Below are 26,175 nucleotides of genomic sequence, written 5' to 3' on the forward strand. Positions count from 1 at the left end.
AGATTCCTGAACATCCTATCTAAATCAAAAACAAAAAAAATCAATCCACACAGACCTGAAAAGAAGAACTAGAAAACAAAGAAACACTGATTAAAACAGAAAATAGGATTGACAGATACAAAGTAGTTTGGCAAAACTAAAACAAATGATCTAGAAACCATCTTTTCATGAAAATATTACTTTAATCCAGAAGATAATGACTTCTTATAGCTGCTACATTACATTTACTATTCCAAAATGTCTCCAGTGGAGTTCTCATTCTAAAATGATCACTAGCTGCCCAATTTCCTTAGTGCATCACTCAAACCTCTGCCCCTACTTCCTTTCCATTTCTATCCCTATCTTCTACCCCAATACCCCAATAATACCTCAGTGTCAACTGATTTATTCACTAGCTATGGAACAACCTTTAACTTTTACATTTTCTTTTATTATTTCCCCAGCCTTTGCCTAAAATACCCAGCCTTCCTTTTTTTCTATCTATTAAAATCAAACTCATCTTCAAATTTAATACAAATTCTACCTTTTTTGAAAACCTTCTTTAATATTCTCTTTCCTTACTGAAGACTCCCATATTTGAACCTTCCATTAGATAAACAATCAATCATATATCATCCTGTCACTTCACCTTTTATGTTTATATAAAAGCATAAAAATATCTCAGTGGTATACACCTGTAATCCCAGCAGCTTGGGAGGCTGATGCAGGAGGATTGCAGGTTGAAAGCCAGCCTCAGCATTTGCAGGGAAATGGTTGGCATTAGAGCAGATTATGCTAAGTGAAGTTAGCCAGTCCCTAAAAAACAAATGCCGAATGTCTTCTCTGATATAAGGGGGGTGACTCAAAATGGGATAGGGAGGAAGAACATGAGAAGAAGACTACCACTAAATAGGGAAGAGAGGTGGGAGGGAAAAAGAGGGAGAAGGGGAATTGCACAGAAGATGGAAGGAGACCCTCATCATTACACAGAATACATGTATGATGTTGTGATGAGTAAAAGAAAAAAAAAAAGTGTGTCACATTAGACTGGATAGACAGAAATGATGGGGGGGAGGAATAGGGAGAATAGGAAAGGCAGCAGAATAGAATAAACATTATGATTGCTGTATGTATATAGGTGATTCTATGACCAGTGTGATTCTGCAATCTGTACAATCAGAAAAATGAGAAATTATACCCCAATGATTCAAATGTATGAATTGCCAAGATCATTGTTGTAATGCCATGTGTAGCTAATAAAAAAATAAATAAAGAAAAGAAAGCCAGCCTCAGCAACTTAGCAAGGCCATAAGCAACTCAGTGAGACCCTGTCTCTAAATAAAATACAAAAAAGGACTGGGGATGTGGCTCAGTGGTTGAGTGGCCCTGGGTTTAATTCCCAGTACCAAAAAAAAAAAAGCATAAAAATAAACTAAAGCAGCCCGAAAATATTTGTTTCTTAAAGGCCAAGGTCCCATGTTAATTTCTCTGTAGCATGAGGCATAACAGTTATTGATTTAAAAAAAAAAAAAAAAAGACTTTGGATACAAGAGATTTTTGGCTGCACAATCCCAGCAACTCAGGAGGCTGAGGGAGGAGGATCAGAAGTTTGAGACCAGTCTCAGCAACTTAGCAAGGCTCTAAGAAACTAGCAAGAAACTGTCTCAATGGGCTAGGGTCATGGCTTAGTGGTAGAGCGCTCACCTTGTATGTGCAAGACCCTGGGTTCGATCCTCAGCACCACATAAAAATAAATAAATAAAATAAAGGCATTGTGTCCAACTACAACTAAAAAATAAATATTAAAAAAAAAAGAAAAAGAAACTGCCTCAAAATAAAAAACAAAAAGGGCTGAGGATGTAGTACAGTGATAGGATAGAGTACCTCTGGGTTCAATCCCCAGAACCAAAAAAAAACAGGGCAGAAAGGCAGACTATCCAAAATGGGTTACCAAAACAAAATTTCATAATTCTAAAGCTCTTGAAGTAGTAGATCTATTCACAAGTTTAGGCAAGGCTTTTATACAATCTAGATTTTTTTTTTCCAGTGCTAGACATGGAACCCAGACCTTGCACATGGAAGGTAAGCACTCTACCACTGAGTGAAGCCCTGAGTCCCTGTCAAAAATTAATAACCTTTCTAGCCTTGAGTTCTGACCATCTGAAGCAAAGTTCACAGGCACTTCCAGGTGGTCCCAAAGAGGTGACCAGAATGGGAAAGAAGAGAAAACAAAACACAAATGAAAGAACAGCAGTACATGAATGAAGAAAACGAAACAAGAAAAACACTTAAAAACAACAACAAAAAAGAAATCATATACTCAAATGCCACTGTCTCGGTACCTCAGAAAATTTCAGAATCAAATGTTTTTGTTAGTAAAACCAGTATATTCTAAAAACATGAGCTTTTGATCGCCTTCAATCTGAAAATAATTCAACATTAACTCAGAAATTTGTAATAATAGTATATTACCCAAGAAATGTACTACAGTTTACAAGCTTTCATCCCCATAGGAAGGCTGGAAGAATAACATTATGATCAGTCAATATATACAACCAATTATGCTCCAAGATAACAACTGCACTATAATCATACATACCTGTCCTCTAATGTCTATATCAGCATATTTTTGGAGAAGTGCACGAACAATTTCAACGTGACCACCTCTGACAGCACCAATCAGTACAGTATCCCCACTCTAAAAAGACAAAACACAAGGTTATTTGATGAGAACAAATAAGAACTGTTCTGAAGTTAAGGTTATTCATTTATTAATATGATAGATTTGTTTCAAATATTTCTTGGAAAAAGTCTCTATTTCCAAATAAGTGAAACTTCTGAATTAACTGATAATAATATCTGATATCAATAGTCTTCAGAGTAAGGGACAGAGGATGGTATGCCTCAAAACAAGGACTTGTGAAATTTCATGACAAAAATTTAGGAAGACAAAGTACCAAGACAAGAATTTATTCTCTCTGAACGTAATTCACAAACTTTAAATAAAATAATGCCTTAGCTGTCAATAAACCAAATGAACATTTGGAAATTATATGATAAAAATTCCTTAGAATAATGCCATATGAAAAAAATAGTCATAGATTCTAGAAAAAGGATTTTGTAAAGCTAATACCATCAGTGGTAAAATAGCCACATTTATTTAAGGGGTAAGTCTGGTCCTCAGACTAGCATCCATGACTATTTGGTCAACTGGACAGTAATAGGCCAGTAGAAAAGACTGCTTCATTCCCCAGCACAAGACTCAGACCAAGTTGACTACCTTATGAGCACAACTCTTTGCCTTGAAATTGTATTAACAAAACAACAGGCATTTTTAATCCTATTTTCCCATTAATTCAAATATTATTTTGGCAATGGACACAAATATCTTGTTATTTATTACTGATTTACAAATCAGTTGTAGGCTTTTAAACTGGGTGAGCTTAAAAGTTGTGACTCGATTCAATCCTGAGCAAGCCCCAATGGGCTGTGAAGTCAACACGACATCCCTGAGGACTGCTAAGTTTAACACCATGGTGTGTTATAGTAACTGGCTCATTAACAGCAGAACCAAACTAAAGACGGACAGATTTTAGTTGAGAACATTACCATTTAACACAAATGAGAAACACAAATGACTGTAACAATTTCATTGCTTACAATGTGCCACAGACCATTCTAGGCACTGGGAAATAAGACAGACAAGGTCCCAACTCTGAGCAAATTTAATCAAGCAGAGAAAGACAACACACAATAAACAAAAAATAAGATAGCTGCTATACAAAAACATTAGAGTAAGGTGACAGAAAATGACTGGATAGCTACTTTGGATTAAGTAGCTTCCTTTCTGAGGAAGCAGATTTACATTGAGGGAAAACGACAAGGAGACTTTAGATGAAGCCGGGTATGTAAGTGAGAACTCAGACAAGAAATCAGGACAAGAGGAAGAACTGTGAAAATCTTAACTGTAAAAAATGGTACTTTAAGTCCTAGGATAATGAATAACACCATATGTGAAAAATACCCACAGTGATATATCAAGAATAGTTACAAGGCTAATTGTAACATGTGACATTCTTTTTTATTTATTTCTTATTTATATATGACAGTGGAATGCATTACAGCATGTGACATTTTCAATAACAAAACTGACAAAAATAAAAAAGGATATTCTTCAAAAAAAATAAATGGTTTTAAATTTATTAGTTTCAAAGGTAGAAATAAACTTATCTTTAAACAAGTACATATCATGCATGAGGAACTCGAAAGAGAAGAAGCCAGCAATGAAGGTAATCTTCTACCCACATCACCGCTATAAACAAATCTGAAATAGGTAACCTACCCTGTCAGGTATATTTACGTATGTTCCAGCATCAAGCAGGTCCTGTACAATCTCCGTATGTCCCTCCTTCGATGCAATCATTAAGGCTGTATTTCCATCTTTATCTGTTAAGTTTACATTTGGATTCCTCTTTAAAATTTCTTTTACTGACTGTGTGTAGCCTCCTTTCACTGCCACAATAAGTGCAGTCATTGAATTCTAAAAAAAAGTCCAAGAAATTAGCATACCTAGAAAACATAATTGCTGTCATAATCAGAAAATTGATGTTTTCAAATAGCCTATTCTTAACAGTTATTTCCGATAATGAAATGCCAACATAATCAAACACATACCAAAAAATGACAGGAGGCGTACTTCAAGTTTGTGAAATATGTAATCCTCTAGAGTCATTAGAATTAGTAGGAGGTTCAGTTCATTTAAATGATAATCATACACTGGACTCATTTTCAATGAATGAACCCTCTTATTAATGTGATGAAGTTGCAGTTGATAGAATGACTCAGAATTAAACATTCTAAATTAAATAACTGAAAAAAGGTGAATCAAATTCTAAACTAAGAATGCTTTATAATAAGCCTATAGGAAAAACTGAAATAAAACAATGAATTTGGGCTAGGGATGTGGCTCAAGCAATAGTGCGCTCGCCTGGCATGTGCGGGGCACTGGGTTTGATCCTCAGCACCACGTAAAAATAAAATAAAGATGTGTGTCCACCAAAAACTAAAAAATAAATATTAAAAAAATTCTCTCTCTCTCTCTTTAAAAAAATGAATTAATGCTATGGAATATTTCTTTTTTTTTTTAAAGAGAGAGAGAATTTTTTAATATTTATTTTTCAGTTCTCGGCAGACACAACATCTTTGTTTGTATGTGGTGCTGAGGATCGAACCCGGGCCGCACGCGTGCCAGGCGAGCACGCTACCGCTTGAACCACATCCCCAGCCCCGCTATGGAATATTTCAAGAAAAAGCATAATGTATGTTCTTCACAGTAATCTAAAAACCACATTTTCAAAAATAGATAAAAATCACTTAAGTAATTCTAAAAATCACACATCTCATTAAGCCATAATTCTCTTACATGTGAAAAACACAGACTTTTCAAATTCCTTAGCAGTCCATCATCACAGAGACAAGCCACTCATCCACTTGACAAGCTGTCCAGAAACGAGTCAAGTGGAAGGCATGATGTTTGCGGCTGCCTACGAATCATGCTGTTTCCAAACAGCATGAAAATACTATATAGTCCTTAAAGGTCAGCAAATAGGGGCTTGTGACAAGATGGAAAACAGGAGGAAGAGTTGCCATTATTCCAGTGCAATGTGGAGAGTTTACTCTTGTTTTATGTAGCCGGAGATTTGGTAGTATATCTTCTCAGAACAATTTATTGTTCAGCTCACACAAGGTAGTTATGTAAACAGCAGTCTACATTATTTTAACTGTTTCTTTACACGTAAATCTTGGTATCCTGTATATTCTTATAAGCTCAAAGAAAAAGCAATTTATGAGGCTTCTCTGGTCTTCCCAGTACTAATACCACAGGCTGGGTACTCAGCTGGTGCTCAGTTAGGAATTAACAACTGCTAGTCAGTAAGCAGTATTAAACTAATTTTGAACTTTCTAGGTTTTAACAGCTGACTTCTGATTTATTATTTTTTTTACTGAAGAGGGAGAATAAAGTACAGCTAAAAAATTCAAAAAAATTATAATACTATTTTAAGTTTTTAAGGAAAAAGCATTTTAATAGAGCATAAGCTTTTTTCCTACAACTAAGATTAAAAAAACTATTCAATTTGGGGCTGGAGTTGTAGCTCAGTGGTAGAGCACTTGCTTGGCATGTGTGAGGCACTGGGTTCGATCCTTAGCACCACAAAAGAAATAAAATAAAGGGGGGCTGGGGTTATGGCTCCTGGTAGAATGCTTGCCTAGCATGCGTGATGCACTGGGTTCGATCCCCAGCACCACATAAACAAATTAAATAAATAAAATAAAGGTATTATGTCTAAAAAAAATAAAGGTATTATGTCTATCTACAACTAAAAAAAATTAAAATTAAATAAAATAAAGGGATTGTGTCCATCCACAACTGAAAAAAATACTTTAAAAAAAATAGTCAAGGGGTTGGGGTTGGGGTTGTGGCTCAGCGGTAGCGCACTGGCCCTGCACACTCAAAACCCTGGGATCGATCCTCAGCACCACATAAAAATATATGAATAAAATAAAGGTATTGTGTCCAACTACAACTAAAAAATAAATATTAAAAAACTATTCAATTTGAAGAGTTTTTCAAACAATTAGATTACTGAAAATTATACTTAGTAGTTTTAGCCTCTCAAAATTTGTATGCATTAGCACCTGATTCTTAAAAGTACCTGATTCTTAAGTTTTTCATTTTGGATAATAGGGAAAAAAATGCTTGTTTTTCTAAGAACTGGAAGGAAATATTTACAGGCATATACTAAGGAAAAATATTCTCTCTCCTGAAACCAGGGGTTAAGATACGAAAGATACTTACAGCTCCCTCTTGATCAACATCAGCTCCCATGGCCAATAAATGCTTTACACACTCCAAATGACCCTTTCGGGCAGCCCAAACCAAGGGGGTGGTTCCATACTATCAAACAATAAATGTAAAATTATCATCAGAAATATACTAAAAGAAACTAGATTATAGCATGAATTCTGATGAAATCATAATTTCAGTGTTCTTTAGATAAGTTTTTGTAGCAGTCATAATTGTAATTTTAGATAAATTCTATGTCCCCCATTTTACTTTTTCTGAATAGGTGGTAAATCAGAGAATGTCTTTTAACCAACTTTACATATTTATTATAATCAATGATAATTTTTCCATCATAAATTCACACAGTCGCTAATTTAACAAGCTTTCACTTCTTCCCATATCTTATGAAACAGAATTTACAGTGCAACAGTCTACTAGAGGAACAAAGAATAACAACCATGGGCCCAACAGTTCTATCAATATGGTTTCTTTACACATAAATCTTGGTATCCTGTATATTCTTATAAGCTCAAAGAAAAAGCAATTTATGAGACTTAAATGGTTAATGCACATATCCTTCTTACAGAATCTGTGCAATTCATAGTATCACATTTTCACAGATGAGGAAAGTGAGGCCATTACCAAGGCTGAGGTCACAAAGCTTAAGAAGTGGAACAAGATCTATGAACCCAACAAGCCTGGCTTCAGAGTCCACACTCTTAACCGCCATCCCACATCAGCCTCTATTCTTGACCACTTCAGCCTACAGAGACTGTGCTCAAATGGACCTTTTTTCTGGAACTTGATTCAAAAGACATCAGAAAACCTAAATCATGCATAAAGGGAATGTTGAGGCTTTGGGGAGTCTGGACATCAATAAACAAATGAAAACCCATGAAGATCTTTAAGAACAGGGAACCTACAGGTGGGAATCAACATTTAATGAACTCTTTACCGCAGCCCTGTCCATAGGATGTTCTGTGTTGATGAAAATGCTCTATAATTCCATACTGCCCAACACAGCAGACACTAGTCATCATGTCTATTATGTACTGAAATGTGGCTAATGTGACTGAGGAACTAAATTTTTAATTTTACTCAATTTAAGCCTAACTAGCCATATGTACCTAGTGACTATGACACTGGGTAGCACCTCTCTACAAATATGAAAGACACCCCATCAACAACATTGTTGCAAGCTGTAGCAGCTGGCACTCTCCCTTGATGAATGTGACCTTGTGACAGGCAGAATCACAGGGCTGCAAATACGGCATATGGGAAGGGAGGCCTGACAAAAAGGAGAAAGGCCATAAAGAGAACAGCTGTCACCATCACTGCCTCCAAATAAACTCAGAGAGATGGAATAAGGGCTACAGGAAGAACTTCCCAATTTTACTCCTGCATCCACAGTCTTCGCCCAGAATTAAATTCTCTTTTCTAGCCTGCTCCTTTGTGGATAAAATTTTTTCTTACTGAAATGCCCTCCCCTGCCCTACAAGCAAGATCCTAGACCTGCCAAGGTAACACACATACCCATTTACCACTCATCAAGCCTTCTTTAAATATTCTAATTATAATTAAAATCTCATCCTGTGAAAACCTATTACATTTGATTTTCACAATCCTTGGAGAACTGTGGAAAGCTGTATGCCATTGTGCCTGCTCCCCTCCCCTTCGCACCAGTCCCCGGACCTCACTCATAAGTTCAGCTGACATCTCCCTTGAAACATCACAAAGAGCTCTTAAGATCCAGCAAGACCTTCTTTGCCATGCTTCCTATCTACTTCAAAACAGCTCTGCAGCCAGTCACCTTACTAAGCCTCTCTCTTCTCTTCTCCTCACATTCTGGCCTCTATTCCTCCTAAACAGAATACCTCGATGCACTCTTGATTCCATCTTTCCTTCTTCACCCAGACCCTTACTTAGAGATCTCCTCCCACATCATCAGTCTTTTCCTATTCCCCCTTCCTGTTAGGCTCCCAACTTAAGTTCTTCCTCTTTAGGTTCTCCTGTCCAAACAAACTTTTCCAAAATAAGCTACCCTCTCAATATATATATATATATATATATATATATAGAGAGAGAGAGAGAGAGAGAGAGAGAGAGAGAGGGTAGCTTATTTTATATGAATATATTAACTTTATTTACATTCATATTTATATGAATATAAATATATATTAATCAATATATTCATCCTTGCCCTTTCTTTCATACTTTTCAAAATAATGTATAATGCCTATTTCTAATTCCTCACCAAAACCCCCTCAAAAACTAGTTTTTACTACAAATATTACAAAATCAGTATTCCTGAGTTCACCAATAGTTATCTGAATCCCAGATCTATTACGTATCTTTAACTCAGTTCTTTCTTTTCCTGAAAGTTCTGCAGTGTTCTGAACTTCTGACTGTATCTTTTGGTACAGGGGACTGAAGTCAGGGACACTTAACCCACTGAGCCACATTCCCAGCCCTTTTTTGTACTTTATTTAGAGACAGGGTCTCACTGAGTTGCTTAGTGCCTTACTAAATTGCTGAGGCTAGCTTGAGCTTACGATCCTCCTGCCTCAGGCTCCCCAGCCACTGGGATTACAGGCTTGTGTCTGACTGTATCTTTGACCTTGAACATCTAATTCATTCATCGCCTTTGACTTGTTTGCCAGCCAAATTCTCCTTCCTCTGGAAACACTCCTAATAATCAGCCCTCTAGTCATCACAATATATTACTATGAATCTTAGTTATCAAATCCATGTTCCCCAAATTTCAAGAACCACCTCTATGCAACTCCTTCATCACCAGCAGCCCAAATCTCTATGCCTACTACCCAGCGGGACAGACACCTTTAACTATTGATGCACCATTGCTTCAAAGTTAACACATCTAAAAAGTAACTTCATTTCCTTTTTTTAAAAATTACCATAAAAACCTATTTTTTGTCAGAATAACAATACTCCCTTGGTCTTTGATGCATCCCACTGTTCACTATTAAGTGATGATTTTTTTCTAAAATACCAGTTTGCATCAATTAACTACTCAAATTCTCCAATGTTTTTCATTATCTGCAGGAGAGACAACCACTTCCTCAGTAAGATGTTCAAGGCCGACTGGAAGCTGGCTCCTTCTAGGGCCATGGCTTCCTCCCACAGCTCCTCTCTTCACACCTGGCTCAGCTCTACCCACACTGGTCTGCTCAGCATGAGCAGTGAAGTCACATGAACATGCCATATGAAGTCATGTTCTGGGGCTTTCTGCTCTTATTTTTTCCTATGCCTAGTAAGGTTTCCTCCCATACTGTCCATAGATATAAGTTCTGCCCTTTCTTTAAGGCTACACTAAGTGTCAGTTCTTCTATGGATTCTCCTATCTTCAAACTCCTAAGTCACCTGACACTTAGCTTCACATTTTATACTCCCATTTATCTACCTGCTTCTCTAAACATAGAACATTTTTTGTTTTTGTTTTTGAATCTTCTGTATTAAGTGTGGGGACAGGACACTGCACATAGCAGGTAGCAAACATCTTCTCAAAATGCTAAAGAGTAACAGATTGAGTAGCATCATAAATTATTCTGGAGGGCCTAGAATGTCAGGTTATATATAAATAATTTTCAATAGGCCAGAAGGAAAAAATAAAGGTTTGTCTATTAACATAAGAAGACAAAAGACAGAACTGTGCCCATTTTACACATGCCTCAAACCTCAATCTAAAGTAGCCAATATTCCTAAATGCCACATTATAAATGTTTGAATAGGCTTACCCTCCTCATTAACCTATTATTTTATGGAATATTTTTTAAAAACCAAGGCACAAAAACCATAAAGTATAAAAATAAACTAATCCTGAATACACTACTTGAAGATTTATATGTGTACACACCTGTATGACCACCATCCAGATCAAGACATTGGTGATTCCCAAGTAAGCAATAATGTGTACTTAAAGAAGATAATGCTCAGAATCTATTCCAATTACAAAAAAAAAAAAAAAGTCTTCAGGAAATAACTACTCTTTTCTATGTTCAGATACACAGTTATTAATCTGAAAAGAATATAATCATCACAACAATAAGCCAAGCTCTAAGTTACCTAGTGAAAATAATGGAGGTAAAAAATGACACCCCCCCAAAAAAAAAGTGAGGAGCATATTCCTTATCTTCATGAAATGTACTCTCCAGTGGTAAGAAAGACATAAAAATCAATCATTATGAGACAATAGTTTGTGTGCACTGATGGAAGGATGCGTAGAAAGCACTGATAGCACAGAGAAAGGGCACCAAGGAGGAGACTTAACCAGGCAGGTTAAGAGCTCAAATGAGCCTTGAAAAATAAATAGGAGTCCATCAATCAGAGGAGGTAATAATATCATTCCTAAGAGAGGGAACAGAATAAAGGTCACAGAATGTGAGACACGCTGTTGTATCTAAAAACATAGTGTATATAGAAATGAATGGCAAGAGTTTAGCCTAGGAAGACAGACTAAAGCCAAACTGAGACATCTGACTGGGCTTTACCCAGAAGCAGTGAAAGTTACCAAAGCTCTTCAAGAGCAAGGAAAAATAAGAGGATTAGACTAGCATCTATTCAATGTTTGAGAGGAGTGTTAAGGGTTAAAAAAAAAAAAAGGAATAGAACAACAACATAGGGAGCTTTTTAGAGATGAGCCAAGCCTCCAGAATTAATAGAAGCTATGGCAGATAAGGAGGAAAGGACACACTGAGAAAGAGGTTCCCTGGGAAAGAGCATAGGAGCTCAGGAAACCATGTCATTTGGCTAGCTTGCACACAAGGTAGTTGGGGTACAGGTAGCAGGGGAAAAGGGAGAAAGGAGGCATAGCCTATTCCATCCATAATACCAGGGATAGTCTTTAGGATCTTAAGCACAAGAGAGAGACAACCAAACCTGAATTTTAGAAAGATCATTCTTGCAACAATACAGAGAAAGCAGACAGGACTGAAGGTGGGAGGAACAGTTATAACAGAAAATCTCAAATGATGAGAACAGTGAATCCATTATCCCTGTCTATCTCCCTAAGAATAAGGAATGCAACAAAATAAACATCAAAAGGATGTTTAGTAAAAATACATACAAGGGATTCATCCATGAAATATATATCTATCTAAAAATACAATGATATACAAAAATATGAGATACATTAGAGCAATTACACTTGAAAATGTTTATAACTTAGATACCTCAAGTGGACATAATACAGACTGGAATCTGGCCACATCCTACCAACTTACCTTATCAGAGCAGTTGACTTTAGCACCATTTTGCAGTAAGATATGCACTATATCTGCATGACCTCTCCCCGCTGCCCAAATGATTGGATAAACACTGTACTGCTGGGATGGACAGATAGATAGGAAGGAGGGAGGGATAGAAAGAAGGAAAAAGAAAAAGGGAGGGAAGGAGGGAGAAAAAGAGAAAATCTTTTGGGTGGATATTCACAAAACACATCTGCTAAGTAAAGTTAATGTTAACATTCGAGCTCTAAGATTTACTTTTATGTTGACAAAAATTGAGAAATAAACTTAGCTTATAAAATTCTTATTTTGTTTAGAAATCACATTCTGTATTTAATATGACCTAGAAAAATCTCCATCCACCTGGAAGTCACATGTAAACAGTCTAATGCATCCCTTAAGAAAATTTACCCCATAGTCACAAATGAGCTTTTTGTTACTGCTTACCAGACCAGTGACATTTGGATTGGCACCATGAGAAAGAAGCAACTCTACTACTTCAGTACGACCTTTGTAACATGCCCACATGAGAGCAGTCCATCCCCCCTAAAGAAAACAGGAGAAAAAAAAGGGCAGGATAAAACTGGGTATTTTCCAAGCATAAAAATACTACCACTAATCAAGGTACTTCTGTGTATATCTTTATGAACCATTGTTTCATGAAGGTAGTACTATGTAATTTTACAATATTCCCAGAAACATACATAATTGTACATGAAATGAGTCAAATCTCTTACATTCCCAAATGACTCTAAAGTTTATGCTATATCACATATATTGAAATAGGGAACATTTTTGTTGGACAATTCCAAATTTCTACATTAATTTTGGTTACTTAAAAATGTTAGGGAATTAATTTCAAGAAACAACACCTAAATTTGTAAAAATCAAAAGACTGTGGCTAATTATAGAAATAGTTTTATATTTCATTAAACTCATTCAGCTTAGTGCCTACAGAAAGACTCCTCCTGAGGGCTGGGGTTGTGGCTCAGTGGTAGAGTGCTTGCCTAGCATGTATGAGGCACTGGTATGTAAGGTAGAGCTTGTTGTTTTGCAGTAATTTTGTAGTAATTTTGGCTACTTAAAAATGTTAGAGAATTAACACACCTCGGCACCACATAAAAACAAATACAGATATTGTGTCAACAGACAACTAAAAATATATATATTAAAAAAAGAAAGAAAGAAAGAAACTTCCCCAGACTTCTTGACAATGTATCGTGGAATTCTTTCTGAATCCCACAGGACCCCAATAATCACTCTCCTCTCCTTGCACAAGTCCCAGGACTCTGTCTTCCCTACGTTGGTAGCTACTACCATCTGCCAATCCTTTGACGTTAAGTTGCCACAATAACTACTGAGAGAGACAGGGTCCCCAGTTTCCCCAACTCGTGGCATTTTAAAGCCAAACACAAAGATCCTTTAAATGTTAAAAATTGTATGATCATTACTTTGGGGAAATAGGAGAAATCGGGAAAACCAAAAAAAGTTTAACAAATCATTCTTTAGAAATCTTATCAAAATTCCTAAATCTTAACTTCCCTGCAGACGTATATAGAAGAATGATAGAGGAGAAAGGCTTTGGAGAAGGCAGAGCTGGACTCAAAACCCACCCACACTGACTGCTTAGTACTGCTTAGTAGTTCTGTGACTTTGGACAAAGACTCACCTCTTCCAGCCCCAATTTCCTCAACTATACACTGAAAATAAAAATCAACCTTTAGTTCATGGGATTGTCTTGAGAAGTCAATTAAATGATACAGAGGCCATAAAGCACCTAAAAATGACAGTCACAGAACTGGTACCTAATATATTCATCACATGGTAAACTAGTATGGTCCCTTTAATAAAATATTGAGAACAACAAGATACCTTATATACCAATAAAGTAAGAGCACCACCTTTTACTCTCAGCTGCTATATCCATCCTTTGCCTAGGCTACTGACATTATTATCTTCTCTCCCTAAACTTCTATTGATTAAACTCAAACATCTTTTTGGAAATTATACAACATAAACATTTCTCTGAATATGTTAGTGAGCTTTCCATCACTGTGACAAAAACAAAAAAACACCTCAGATCTGAGATAAACTCCTTGAGAAGGAAAGGTTAATTTTGGGTTTGTTTTGTTTTTTAGTTATAGATGGACACAATACTTTTATTTTACTTGCTTATTTTTATACAGTGCTGAGGATCGAACCAGTGCTTCTCCTGTGCTAGGTAAGTGCTCTACCACTGAGCTACAGCCCTAGCTCGAAAGGTTTATTTTGGCTCATGTTTTCAAAGGTTTCAGTCCACGGTCACCTGGCCCATTGCTTTTGGGCTGTGGCAGTGGAGCACAGCACATCATGGGAGGAGCACACAGCAGAGACCTGTGGATCTCATGGCAGCAGGAAGCAAAGAGATAGAAGAAGGGACCAGAATCCCAATGTTCTTTCCAAGGGCAGATCTCCAGTGACCTGACCGCCTTCCACTAGGCCCCACCTCTTAAAGGTTCCACCACATCCCTAGGGCCATAGCTGGGAACTAAGCACTTAACACTGCAGTCTTTGAGGGACATTTTAGATACAAAGTATAACAGTATCTTCTTATAAAAGTAAGTATACCACCTATTCTGCTATGTTTTAAGAATACAAGACTAGAGAGAGAAAACCCATACATAAATCATAATATGCTATTAAGTGCAAAATGGGGAAATGCAGTAGTTTTTTTTAAAGCTCAGACCACCTGTACTTCATAAAGCACCATCAGCTAAGTAATAATTGTATTATATGTCAAGGCAGATCATCTCATTCCTTTCGTCTCCTATTAGAATTAACTTTTAAAAAGATTAAGCATTTTACAGAATAACACATTTTACTTTTATGCTTTAACCAGATGCCAAGATCAAATAAAAGCTAAGTGACAATTAAGGACCTCAGCTTGTTAAACTTGTAATGTGCACAGATAGCAAGTCTGAACAAAATTACATTTTATAAACAAAAGTACAAGTATTATTCTGAAAGTTATAAGTGACAAAAATATTTTTAAAACTCTACAACGTCCTTCTTAAAGTTGTGTCTAAAGGCAACAATTTTTCAAAAGTTATAAAATATCGACATGTGGAAGAATAAGTTTTTTTAACAATATTTCAGAATTTTAAACTCTGAAATAAACTAAAGATGGTGCGTTCTAAAAGAGGGACATTATTATGCTTGGGTTCAAAACACCCTTGAAGGTCCAATCCCAAATCCTGAAGTCATAATGATATCACCTCACACATAAAAACATAGGACTTCACAAGTATCTGTTATTCCTGATAAGATTTCAGATAATTAATATCATAATAAGGAAAATGTACATACCATATCACGGTGCTCCAGATTAACCCCACATTTAAGCAGTTCTTCCACAATGTGCATGTGCCCTTCTTTTGATGCAGATATAAGTGCTGTCCAATTATCCTTGAACACATAAAAATAATGGTGGGTTTTAAAACCAAAAATAACATTCCAAGGTGAGGAAAAACAAATTTGAATTTACATACCAAATGATCATACCAAATTGCCATGATGCAGCCCACTTTAAACTTTTATAAAATAATGCTAAGTTTCTCTTAAGAATTTATCTACCTCTATCACTACTAATGATGCAGAAATGGTTTCACAAAGCTTGTTCAGTCTTCTCACTGGACTTCTAATCGCATACAGTGTTTTTTAAAAGGGAGAAAAGATGAGACCACCTAAACCTCAAGGCTAATCCTGTGGCTAGCAATCTTTACTATAAATTGAAATTAAAAAGCCTATAATCAGATCTGAGAGCACATACACAGGCCATTAAATTAGAGTGAGTCCACTACATAATAAAAAAAAAAAAGCTATCCTTTATTTTTAAAACAAAGGATACAAGTATACTATTTTAACCTTTATTCATGAGAGCAATTTAAATGATCATTCAATTTGAAAAAATATGTAGCCATGTGACCTGACCCTCAAAGTGATTCTAAGAATTAGAGCTAATGTAACCTTTTGGAATGATGATTTATCCCCCAGAAGCGACATCAGAAGGGACCACCTCTGACTGTTATCAAATGTGATATTTGCAGTAAAGCATCATTAGGGGATATTTTCTAGGCAGGCATTTAACTGTATGAACATGTGCTCTCTATTCAGCCATCACCATCTATGTAAGAAAAACAAAAAGAGCTGACATCCTTCATTTTGAAAGCAAACTTTTTTCTCCTAAAATACTCTTTAAAAAACTGATGTAGCACACTAGACAAAGTTAAGATATACCTGAAAGTACAAATTTAATCAATTACTTTTGAATCATTTCTTAAAACTGAAGAAACACAGTTAAAGGAAAAAAAAGACCAAAGAATAAATTATGTTTATAAATACCAAATCTTCCAAATTGCAGTTAGCTCCATTCTTGATCAATTCTTTCACTATTTCCAGATTGCCTTGCTGAGCAGCTATCATCAGTGGAGTTTGGCCACACTGGAGGATATAAAACACACCGGGATGATATGCTTTCACTGCAACACTACAGTTAAATTCACCACACTTGTATTTTCATGAAGTATGTTAAGGACTACTTGTTTTTACTATATTTCTTTCATTTAGAAACAGCTTTAAACCTTTAGTTTTTTGTTGTTGTTGTTGCTTTGTTTTTGTTTTGTTTTGGTTTTTTTGTGGAGTGGGGAGGGCTACTGGGGATTGAACTCAGGGGCACTGAACCACTGAGCCACATCCCCAGCCCTATTTTGTATTTTATTTAGAGACAGGGTCTCACTGAGTTGCTTAGTGCCTCGATTTTGCTGAGGCTGGCTTTAAACTCACAATCCTCCTGCCTCAGCTCCTGAGCCACCAGGATTACAGGTGTGCATCACCGTGCCCAGCAGGACATTTACTTTTGGTTTACTGACAATTTAAAAGTCAAAGAGATAATTAAATCAAATTTTTTTCTTTCCATGGTGTTAATAATCTGATTTTGACACTATGAATTCATTCAAACTCAGTAAACATGCATAGCATTAAGATCTGGAAAGTTAATTTCCACAATGCATATAACCAAATATGCATCATTCCAAAAGGCTACATTAACTATTGTAACCAAATACTCTAACAACTGTTGAGGGCCACAGCCGAGTCGGGATGACGCATGGCACTTTTGCCAGAAGTAGTGGTTGAGAGGTGACGCCAGCAAGTTCTCACGGAGTTCCCGCTGAGTTCCAGTTGAGCTCTAGCGGGGATTCCCGGAGAGTTCCCATTGGTTGGGGAAGTGCCGGAGGAGGGATATTTCCGGTTGCTGGTTCCTGGATGAGTCACGTGGCGTTCGGGAGAATTCCTGGGAGCGTGTGTGGAGTGTGCTGGTGGAGTTCAGAAATAAAGTTTGTTCCTGCTTCAGTGGCTCGTGATTTGTGCCCAGCCAGACTGCGGCAAACAACATAGGCAAAATATGATGTAGAATGAGGTTTTAATCACACTTGTTTTATCTAAAGCAAAACATAAAAGCAACACAAGTGCTACTTATACAATACACATATGTAATTTAAGCCTTTCCTTACAACCTTGACTCATTAAAATAAAGTCTGGGCTAGTTGAGTCAATGTTTCCAGTCTTCCCAAAAGTGAATGCAGTGGGTAGCTCCACTGGCCCTGGAAACAGGGTAGGGTCCTGCAGCTGGCTCTGGGACAAGTCACTTTCTCCACTCAAAGTGCAGTACATATTAGGAAATCACCAGATAATTCTAAAGATACTAAAACAAAGGAATAAGAGAAAACTTTACACCAAAACTTAAAAATACTTATTTATGCACCTACTTATGTGGATGTGTACTGTGTATCAGCATGGAGGAAAAATCTGTAATTTTTTTTTTTAATGCCAATTTGACGTCATTTCTTTGCTTCAAACCCTTCAATGTTTCCCCACTGATCTTCTGGATAAGAACTCACCAAGGCCTACAGAAGCCCTGAATGACAGAGAGACAGGCCTGCCCTGATCCTGGGATTGCCCTTTACCATTTAATCCTTGCTTGGTGATACATTTTTATTTGTGTGATTAACAACTGATTTTTGTCTATCTTCCCTAAAGGCTCTATACTCCCTGAGGAAATGTATCTATTTTGTTCATGTGTATAATATTGTACATGGAAAGACAGTGAAATGAATTGAACATAACTTTCCGATGTTCATATATGAATACACCACAGTGAACCTCCATATTATATACAACCGCAAGAATGGGATCTTAATTAGAATAAGACATACTCCATGTATGTATTATATATCAAAATATTCTCTACTGTCGTGTATATCTAAAAAAGAACAAATAAAAAATATATTGTAATGGAATATGAGGGACAGTTGACACCAACCAGGTGCTCCAATTTTTTCAAGTATATAAGTGAGCCAAGTCTTAAAAAATTTAAAAATCAATTAAGAGCAACACAGAAACAAGCAAATGATTATAATAATAACTGTCAAGTACAATTAAAAACTATTGCAAAGATAACACAAATAAAGAGTTTAACACAAATACTGGTACTAATAAATGCAAAAGTAACTCACATTTAAATATAGACATTCTTAGTAAATGATTGATACTAAACTATATATGGCTACCACATCATTCAACTGGAGTCATTAGGGAAGGAGGGGTTACAAATAAACAGATTTTACAGGTGAAAAAGTTAATCCTTTAAACATTAAATTTGATAATCACCATTCTAAAAAGCAAGTGCACATACTGCTACTTGTTAAACAGATTACCTTAAAGATTATGTTTATGGTTCTGAGTCAGAGTACAGACATCAATTACTATACCACACATGCCTCTGTCAGCTCTAAATTGTTCAGTGTATACTCTACAGCGTGTTTTTCCCTTCTAATCTACTCAGATGAAGAGTGAGATATCAAAGTCCCTGGTAAAATACAGAAATTAAAGCTAACAAAATGAATCCAAGACACTAAGAATGCATGAATTTTACATCACCATTTCCAAAACAGTAATAGCAAAGACTCAGAGGCACATTCTGTTTACATTCTGGAGTCACTGCTGCACCTCAGATGGTTCACACAGTTAAAGAGTTTCATGAAACAAGATCTTCAAAAATAATGTAAATGTGCATTAGTACCCAAACACAAAGAAAGATGGTATAAACCTGATTTACTAGAATTACATGCCACATGACTTAAATAGTCACAATTTTCTCTTGCAGAAACTCTGAACTGTCTTCCAGTATCCAGAGGAACCACATTTGGCTGGGGTGGCAATGTGCTGGCTAAAAAGCCCCCCTTGTGGCCAGAAATGATCCCATGACACTGCTCTTTGGCTGTGAGGGGACTAGTTCAGGTGGCTTATATCCTTTTTCTAATTTCTTGCCCAATATGCAGACAGAATGCTGAAGTTGAGGTGAGTAACTGGGACAATAAGGAGTGGCCAGAAAAGTACAAAAAGCCTGGGTCCTTGAGATGTCCTGAATCCACCACACCAGTCTTGGACTGGCTCCTCTGTTTGTAGCTTGTCATTATATGAGAACAATAAAACCTTCAATTTTAAACCATTGTCCTGGGAGCTATTAGACACAGTTCAAAGCAAATCTTCACTGGTAAACCTTCGTATCCAAAAAAGTAAAAGAAATTCAACAAAGGTTGCCATAAGTTTTATTAGATTCCAAGAGAAGGATAGCTACCTTATAAATTGTCTTAAAACAAAGCCTATCTTTGGACTCTCCTGGTTCTTGCTTAACCAATCCAGTAACTACAGTTGCAGAAATAAGGACTAACTTATTATGTTATGACAACTTCACCATTCCACCTGAAAATGAACCACTGAAGTTCCCTTCCATATCTAAGCCCAGATGCCCCCATCAAACCCTGAACCTAACTCTTTCCAAAAAGCACAAGATTTCATAATCCACAACCCCCTGTTAAGGTTTGAGTGTTCCCTTAAGTTTGTGTGCTGGAAACTATACGGGGAGCCACCCGTGAATTACATGAGGATCTTCACTTGGTATCCAGCCATGGAGATTTAGGTTTTTCCTTGGAAACTATCCTGGCTCCCCCAGCAGGCATTAGATTGCCCAAAGCACATGACCTCTATCTCTGCTCTACTAGGAAGACCCCCTCTTGTAGCTCTGGAGTTGGGCATAACCCATTGGGAACTGGACAGCCCATCTCCTACCTTATTTGGCAAAGAATATTCCATGAAAAACCTTTGATGTTCCCCAATATAAAAAAAGCAAGCCAGGGCTCCATTTTGCTTGCCCACTCTTTTTCCAGTGTGGAAGCTCGATCATTAAGATCGGCAAACCTGTCCCACCCCAGCTTTTTAAAAGTACTTCCTGTGTTCTGTGGTTCTTTCACCCTTCTGTCTTTATTAGTCTTTATTTCACAGCCAACCCATTCCACGAAGAGGAACCCCATTTCCACCGCCTGCACAGGTCACTGGCAGGAAAACTTAATCCTCAAAGCAACAGTGTTGGGGGGTAATGAGGTAATGAGATCACAACCCACACAAATGGATTGATGCCACCATTGTGAAAGGAATACGTTCCTAATAAAAGGATACAAGAATGAGTTTGGTTCCCTTCCCTCTTCTCTCATTCTCTTTCATGTTCTCTTACCCATGGAATGGCTACTGTTATGTTGCCTCATCAGATGCCATCTCCTTGACCTTGAACTTCCTAGCCTCCAAAAGCATGAGCAGTGAACTTCTGCTGTTGAGAAATTACCCAGTGTGTGGTATTCTATTCTGAATGCAGCACAGACAAAGGTATCCCTGCTCCACTACACAATGACCTCAAGCCAAGACACCAAACACAAAACTGAACACTCAGCCCAAATTCAAAGTCCTAACAGGTACCATCATTTCTTTCAATTTCTCAAAAGACTACAATGCAGAAACACCCACTATTCCATCATCTTTTTGTTATTTGTAATTCCTACATTCCAATTTCTACTTAATTTTCTTTAGCAGCTATTTATAAACACATACAGTGTATCTCTTTAAGTCCCATTTCATTTTCCTAACCAGTAGAATAATGTCCAGCCTCAACTCTACCTCATGTACAAATAAGAGCCGAAAGTGACTTTGTTCTTTCCAAAAATAAGTCTTTCCCTGCTCAAAAAGGGCAAAGATATGCCATCATTGAGACTATTTACAAAGCCAAGAAATTTATCTAGTTTATCAATAAAGTAGGAAGAAAACAAAGGAGGAGGCTAGAATTTACTGATTATGGCTGATTATATTTTAAGCACAGTTTCAGACTATTTTATCTACATTACTTTATTAAATTGATCTAATATTTAAGAATCCTTTTCAGAATAATTAAAATACATTACTATGAAATTACTTAAATACTTTCAAGAACAAAATAGAAGTGAGAAAATTCAAAAAACTTTTAAAAATCTATAAAGATTAAATTTTATAAGCTGTTGGGCAGTGGATGTAGCTCAGTAGTACAGTGCTTGCCTGACATGCATGAGATCCTGGGTATTATCCCCAGCACTGCAAAAAAGAAAAAAGTTGTAGATGTAAAGTGCTAAGAATTAAAAAAACAGAAAAAGGCCTTAAGAAAGCTACTTCAATGAGACTGTATGACCAATGTGATTCTACAATATGCACACTCAGAAAAATGAGAAATCATATCCCACCTATGTATGATACATCAAAGTATATAAGTGCATCCTACTGTCATGTATAACTAATTAAAGCCAATTAAAAAAAAAAAAAAAGAAAGAAAGCTACTTCACCCAAAATCTTCACATGGAGCCAAATATCAAGGGGTTTTGAATTAAAATTGACACAATATTAAACTAGCTATAATGATAACTAGTTGCCATTGAATGCTATCTCATGTATGATGTTATATTAGCTCAATGCCAAAAATGCTTCACTCCTTAAGGCAATAAGAGTAATATAATCTTATACTTACTGATGTGCTATTTGTCTCCTTCCCAGTGAAGGTGTTCTTTCAGTATTAAGAACAAAAGATTTCTTTTCAAACTATTTTGTTATTCTAAATAAACTAATATATACTAATAAAATACTTCTTTAGGTAATTCTTTTATAACAATAATCGCCAAGTTTTAATCTTATCTCTTTATGATAATTCTTGACTATTCATAATCAAAAAGAGTTAACAAATGTTAACGAACTATATTATATTTTGTTCAACACAAAAACATTGAAAATATAGGCATTATCATTAGATCAAATCCAGGGCCTCATGCATGCTAAGCAAATGCTACTATTGAGCTGCACCCGCATCCCCATGGAAAGTTGTCCAATATGCAGAGCTTTGGTTTTGCAAGATCCAAACATTCTGGAGATCTGTTGCACAACAAGGTAGAAATACTTATGATGATTCAACTGTATGTTTAAAAATTCAGATGGGCCAGGCGCAATGTCACATGCCTGTAATCTTGAGAATCTCAAGTTTAAGATCAGTTTGGGCAACTTAGTAAGACCCTGTTTTGAAAATGAATAAAAGGGGCTAGGATACAGCTTAGTGATTGCCTAGCAAATGGGAGGGCCTACATTCAATCCTTAGTACCACCAAAAAAAGGTTAATAAATAAAATTAAAAATAGTTAAGATGATAAATTTCATATTATGTGGGGTTTTTTACTATAATAAAAAACAAGTATTTTTTATATGTGTATACACAGAAATGCATAAGGACACATATAAATCCAAGTACATACACACATTTTACACATGTACTTACATTACATTAAAAAATTATTCCTTATTCAGCTTTTCTGCTAACAAAAAAAAGCACTATTAAAAGTACAGTTCTATGAAATGTTTATTTTCCTGAGGTTTTATAAAATACACACATATTTTGCCAGTTACAAAATTCACACAAAAAGTTTATTCATCTTTAAAACGGCATGCCAATTAATCTTCAGATTGGCTGTACATGATAAAATAAGATCAACATTTTGTACTCATATCAATAAATAGAAATAACTAATTTGTTAATGTTTATGAATTAATTAAACAATAACACATAACTTATTTAACTCTCTTTTAAAGACACTGCACTTAAAGTTTCCCAGTGTGTAGAATGAAAAATTAAGGACAAAAGTTAGGACTCCATTGAAGAAAATATTTTTAAATTCCTAATTTTTGTCTGTTTAGTCTACTTGTAGGAAGAGCAGGTCTATATGCTCTCTAAAGCTTCCTAGAAACACTTTAATTTTCAAAGAATCAAACTTCCTGAATATTGATTATTACATCAGGGTAAAATCAATCAATTATCAACCTACATTCATTTAATCATTTATATAAGTTAAAATGTAGTCCAAAAACATGGACTACATCGAGTATTTTCAACAATAATGTCACATCATAAGTCCAATAAGACATGGCTGAGAACTGCCATTCCTACTCACTTCTATCCTGAGCATAGTGCCTGTGGGTTAGCCAGGAAATATCTCTGAAAGAATTTAATTGCAAGGAGGGCATGGTAGCACATGCCTGTAACCCCAGAGACCTGGAAGTCTGAGGCAGAAGGACTGCAAATTCAAAGCCAGCCTTAGAAACTTAGTGAGGTCCCAAGTAATCTAGCGAGATTCTGTCCGAAAATAAAAAATAAGAGGGATTGTGATGAGGCTCAGTGGTTAAGTACCCCTGGGTTCAATACCCAGTAACAAAAATAAAAAACAAAAACAAAGAACTTAATTATAGAAATGTGGCCTTACCTCATTTCTCTCATCTACATCTTTGCATTTTTCAAGAAGAGCTTTCAAAGCAGGAATGTTTTCTTCTTCCACATAATTTATTACACTCTGTGATATCAGAACTGACATTTTCACAGAAAGCTATAGTTATCTTTATTTCAATACCTGTTAAAAGTAAATTAGACAAAAGATGTATAATTTGTGGTAGGGAAAAAAACTAAGTTCTTATGAAAATATTATCAGTCTTAACCAAGTGGCAAGAAGAAAAACAAGGCCCCACAGCTGAGCAATTAAAATGCTGACATGATGTCTTTTCCCAAGACTCACACTTATCTTAAACTTAATCATTCAAACCTCAAACTCCAGATACATCCCCCAAACCCTCACCATCAACTCAAATACAAAGACATGATTCACTGCTCCTTTTACTGTCTGTATCTCAGTACATGGCAGCTCCAGCTCCATTCTTCCAAGGCCAAAAATCTTTGAACTGTACATGACTTCTCTTCCTCTTATATCCTACATTCAATATATCACCTACATGTTTTATAGGTAGAGCAAATATTTCACATTTGACTATCACACTACCACACTACCTCCATCACTACCACACTGGACAACCACCCTGACCTCACCTGAACAAGCACAGCTTCCTTCCCTTGCTTCTGCTCTGCCTGCCCTTCCCACTATCCACCACAACATACTTATAGTGATTGTCTGAGAACATAAGCTGGACCAGAGCTACTAAAGGCTGAAGGAATGTGGGGGTGGTCAGGAAAAGAAGCTGTTGGTCCAAGAATGCAAAGGGCTAGTTAGATAGGAGAAAGAAGTGTCATTAATCTATTGCATAGCGTGGGGATTGTAGTTAATAATAACGTATATTTCAAAATTGCTAGAAGAGTGAATTTTAAATGTTCTCACCACAAAGTAATGATAAGAATGTGAGCCTGATGTGATCATTCCACAATGTATAAATATGCATGGAAATATCACACTGTATCTTTCTCTCTCTCTCTCTCTCTCTCACACACACACACACACACACACACACACACACAATTAGTATTTATCAACCAAAAACTTAAAAGACCTTAAACATGTATCAGAATCATCTGGAAAGCTTAGAGCACAGATTTCTGGGCTGTATCCTCAGAGGTTCTGACCCCACAGTTCTGTTCCTTGAATCTGCATCTTTAACTCTCAGGTAATGCTATCACTGCCAACTAAAGAACCACACTGGGGGCAGTACTGAATCAAGAGGGCATCCTCAATGGCTTCTCAAAGCACTCAAAGATCATTTTCATCTGGCAGAGGACTCTAGGTGGCACAACCTCTCATCTCTCTAATACCGCTGATCTCGTCTCCTCTCACATTCTCTTGGTCACTTCACTGCATGACATCCAAGCACTGTCCCCCAGGTCTCTGCACTACACTTCTGTCTGCCTAAACTCTTTTTCTACAAGACATGCACAAGGCTTGCCCCTCATCTCATAAGATCAGAAAACACAACGTGATGTGGGATATAGGAGAAATAACCTTCCACTGCTCCACCATGGCCCTGCACTCCCACCCCCTTGTCCTGCTTTATTATTCTCCATCACTTATCACCATCTGCTTACTATCTGTCCACCTCCACTAGAATGTAAGTCTCAACAGAATGGGAACTTCATTATATTCAACTGGACATTCAAGTGCAAATAAACAAACCTTAACCCATACTTTGTACCATAAACACTGCTATCTCAAAACCGGGAGTTGCCCTCACCCCTATTCTGGGTCTGTTTCTGCCAGTTAGCTCCTTCCATTTACAACTCCACCCTCATAACCCCCCTACCAAAGCAACCATCCGTCTCTTCACAGCTGCACAGCTACCATTCTCTATCCAGTGTACCTCCTAAGTAAGGAGATGAGGCAGCCCCACTCTCAGTGCCTCCATTTAGGGCTTTATCATCTACCCTCATTGGACTCCTATGGATGCAAGGGGAAAAGTAATCTAGTTTAAACAAAACAGATAAATGTACTTCAGGGATACTAGTTTACTTCCCACAACCAGACAATGAAAAAGGTATGAGCTACTGGACCTGAATGCCAGCGGCCTTCTCTTCTTTATTGGTTTCGTCTATTTTCATCCTAGACCAGCTTCTCCATTAATGGGAACATGGCTTCTCACAGCTATTTAGCCTCAATCAAACAGCTTCTAACACTAGAGAAAGCAGTTATGCTTTGTTACCAGACCCAAAGTCTTAGGAAGAAAGGTCTGACTGCCAGGTGTAATAGTACACACCTGTAATCCCAGCTACTTAGGAGGCTGAGGCAAAAGGATCACATGAGCCCAGGAGTTCAAGGCCATCCTGGTCAACACAATGAGATACCATCTCAAAAAAATAAGATTTTTTTTTTAAGGGGGTAGGAAGGCCTGAGAACCCAGACTGAGTTAG

The 26,175-nt window shown here is 36.7% G+C and overlaps 1 protein-coding gene across 6 annotated transcripts in view; it reads right to left on the reverse strand.

Annotated features, from left to right (window-relative positions):
• Kidins220 (kinase D interacting substrate 220) overlaps positions 1-26,175 on the reverse strand; it is a 102,803-nt gene that overhangs the window by 71,000 nt on the left and 5,628 nt on the right. For 4 of the 6 annotated variants that reach the window (XM_071601319.1, XM_071601320.1, XM_071601318.1 and 1 more), the window contains exons 2-9: positions 23,759-23,902; positions 16,447-16,545; positions 15,412-15,510; positions 12,514-12,612; positions 12,064-12,165; positions 6,836-6,934; positions 4,322-4,519; positions 2,579-2,677 (exon numbers count right to left, since the gene is read on the reverse strand). In XM_071601319.1, the coding sequence (XP_071457420.1) occupies positions 2,579-2,677; positions 4,322-4,519; positions 6,836-6,934; positions 12,064-12,165; positions 12,514-12,612; positions 15,412-15,510; positions 16,447-16,545; positions 23,759-23,866 (903 nt within the window). In that variant the 5' untranslated portion in view covers positions 23,867-23,902. The remainder of the gene's footprint in view (positions 1-2,578; positions 2,678-4,321; positions 4,520-6,835; positions 6,935-12,063; positions 12,166-12,513; positions 12,613-15,411; positions 15,511-16,446; positions 16,546-23,758; positions 23,903-26,175) is intronic. The other 2 variants (XM_027937865.2, XM_027937864.2) reach the window with 1 other exon arrangement.

Source organism: Marmota flaviventris, chromosome 14 (genome assembly GCF_047511675.1).
Source record: "Marmota flaviventris isolate mMarFla1 chromosome 14, mMarFla1.hap1, whole genome shotgun sequence".
In the NCBI taxonomy this organism is placed as follows: Eukaryota; Metazoa; Chordata; class Mammalia; order Rodentia; family Sciuridae; genus Marmota; species Marmota flaviventris.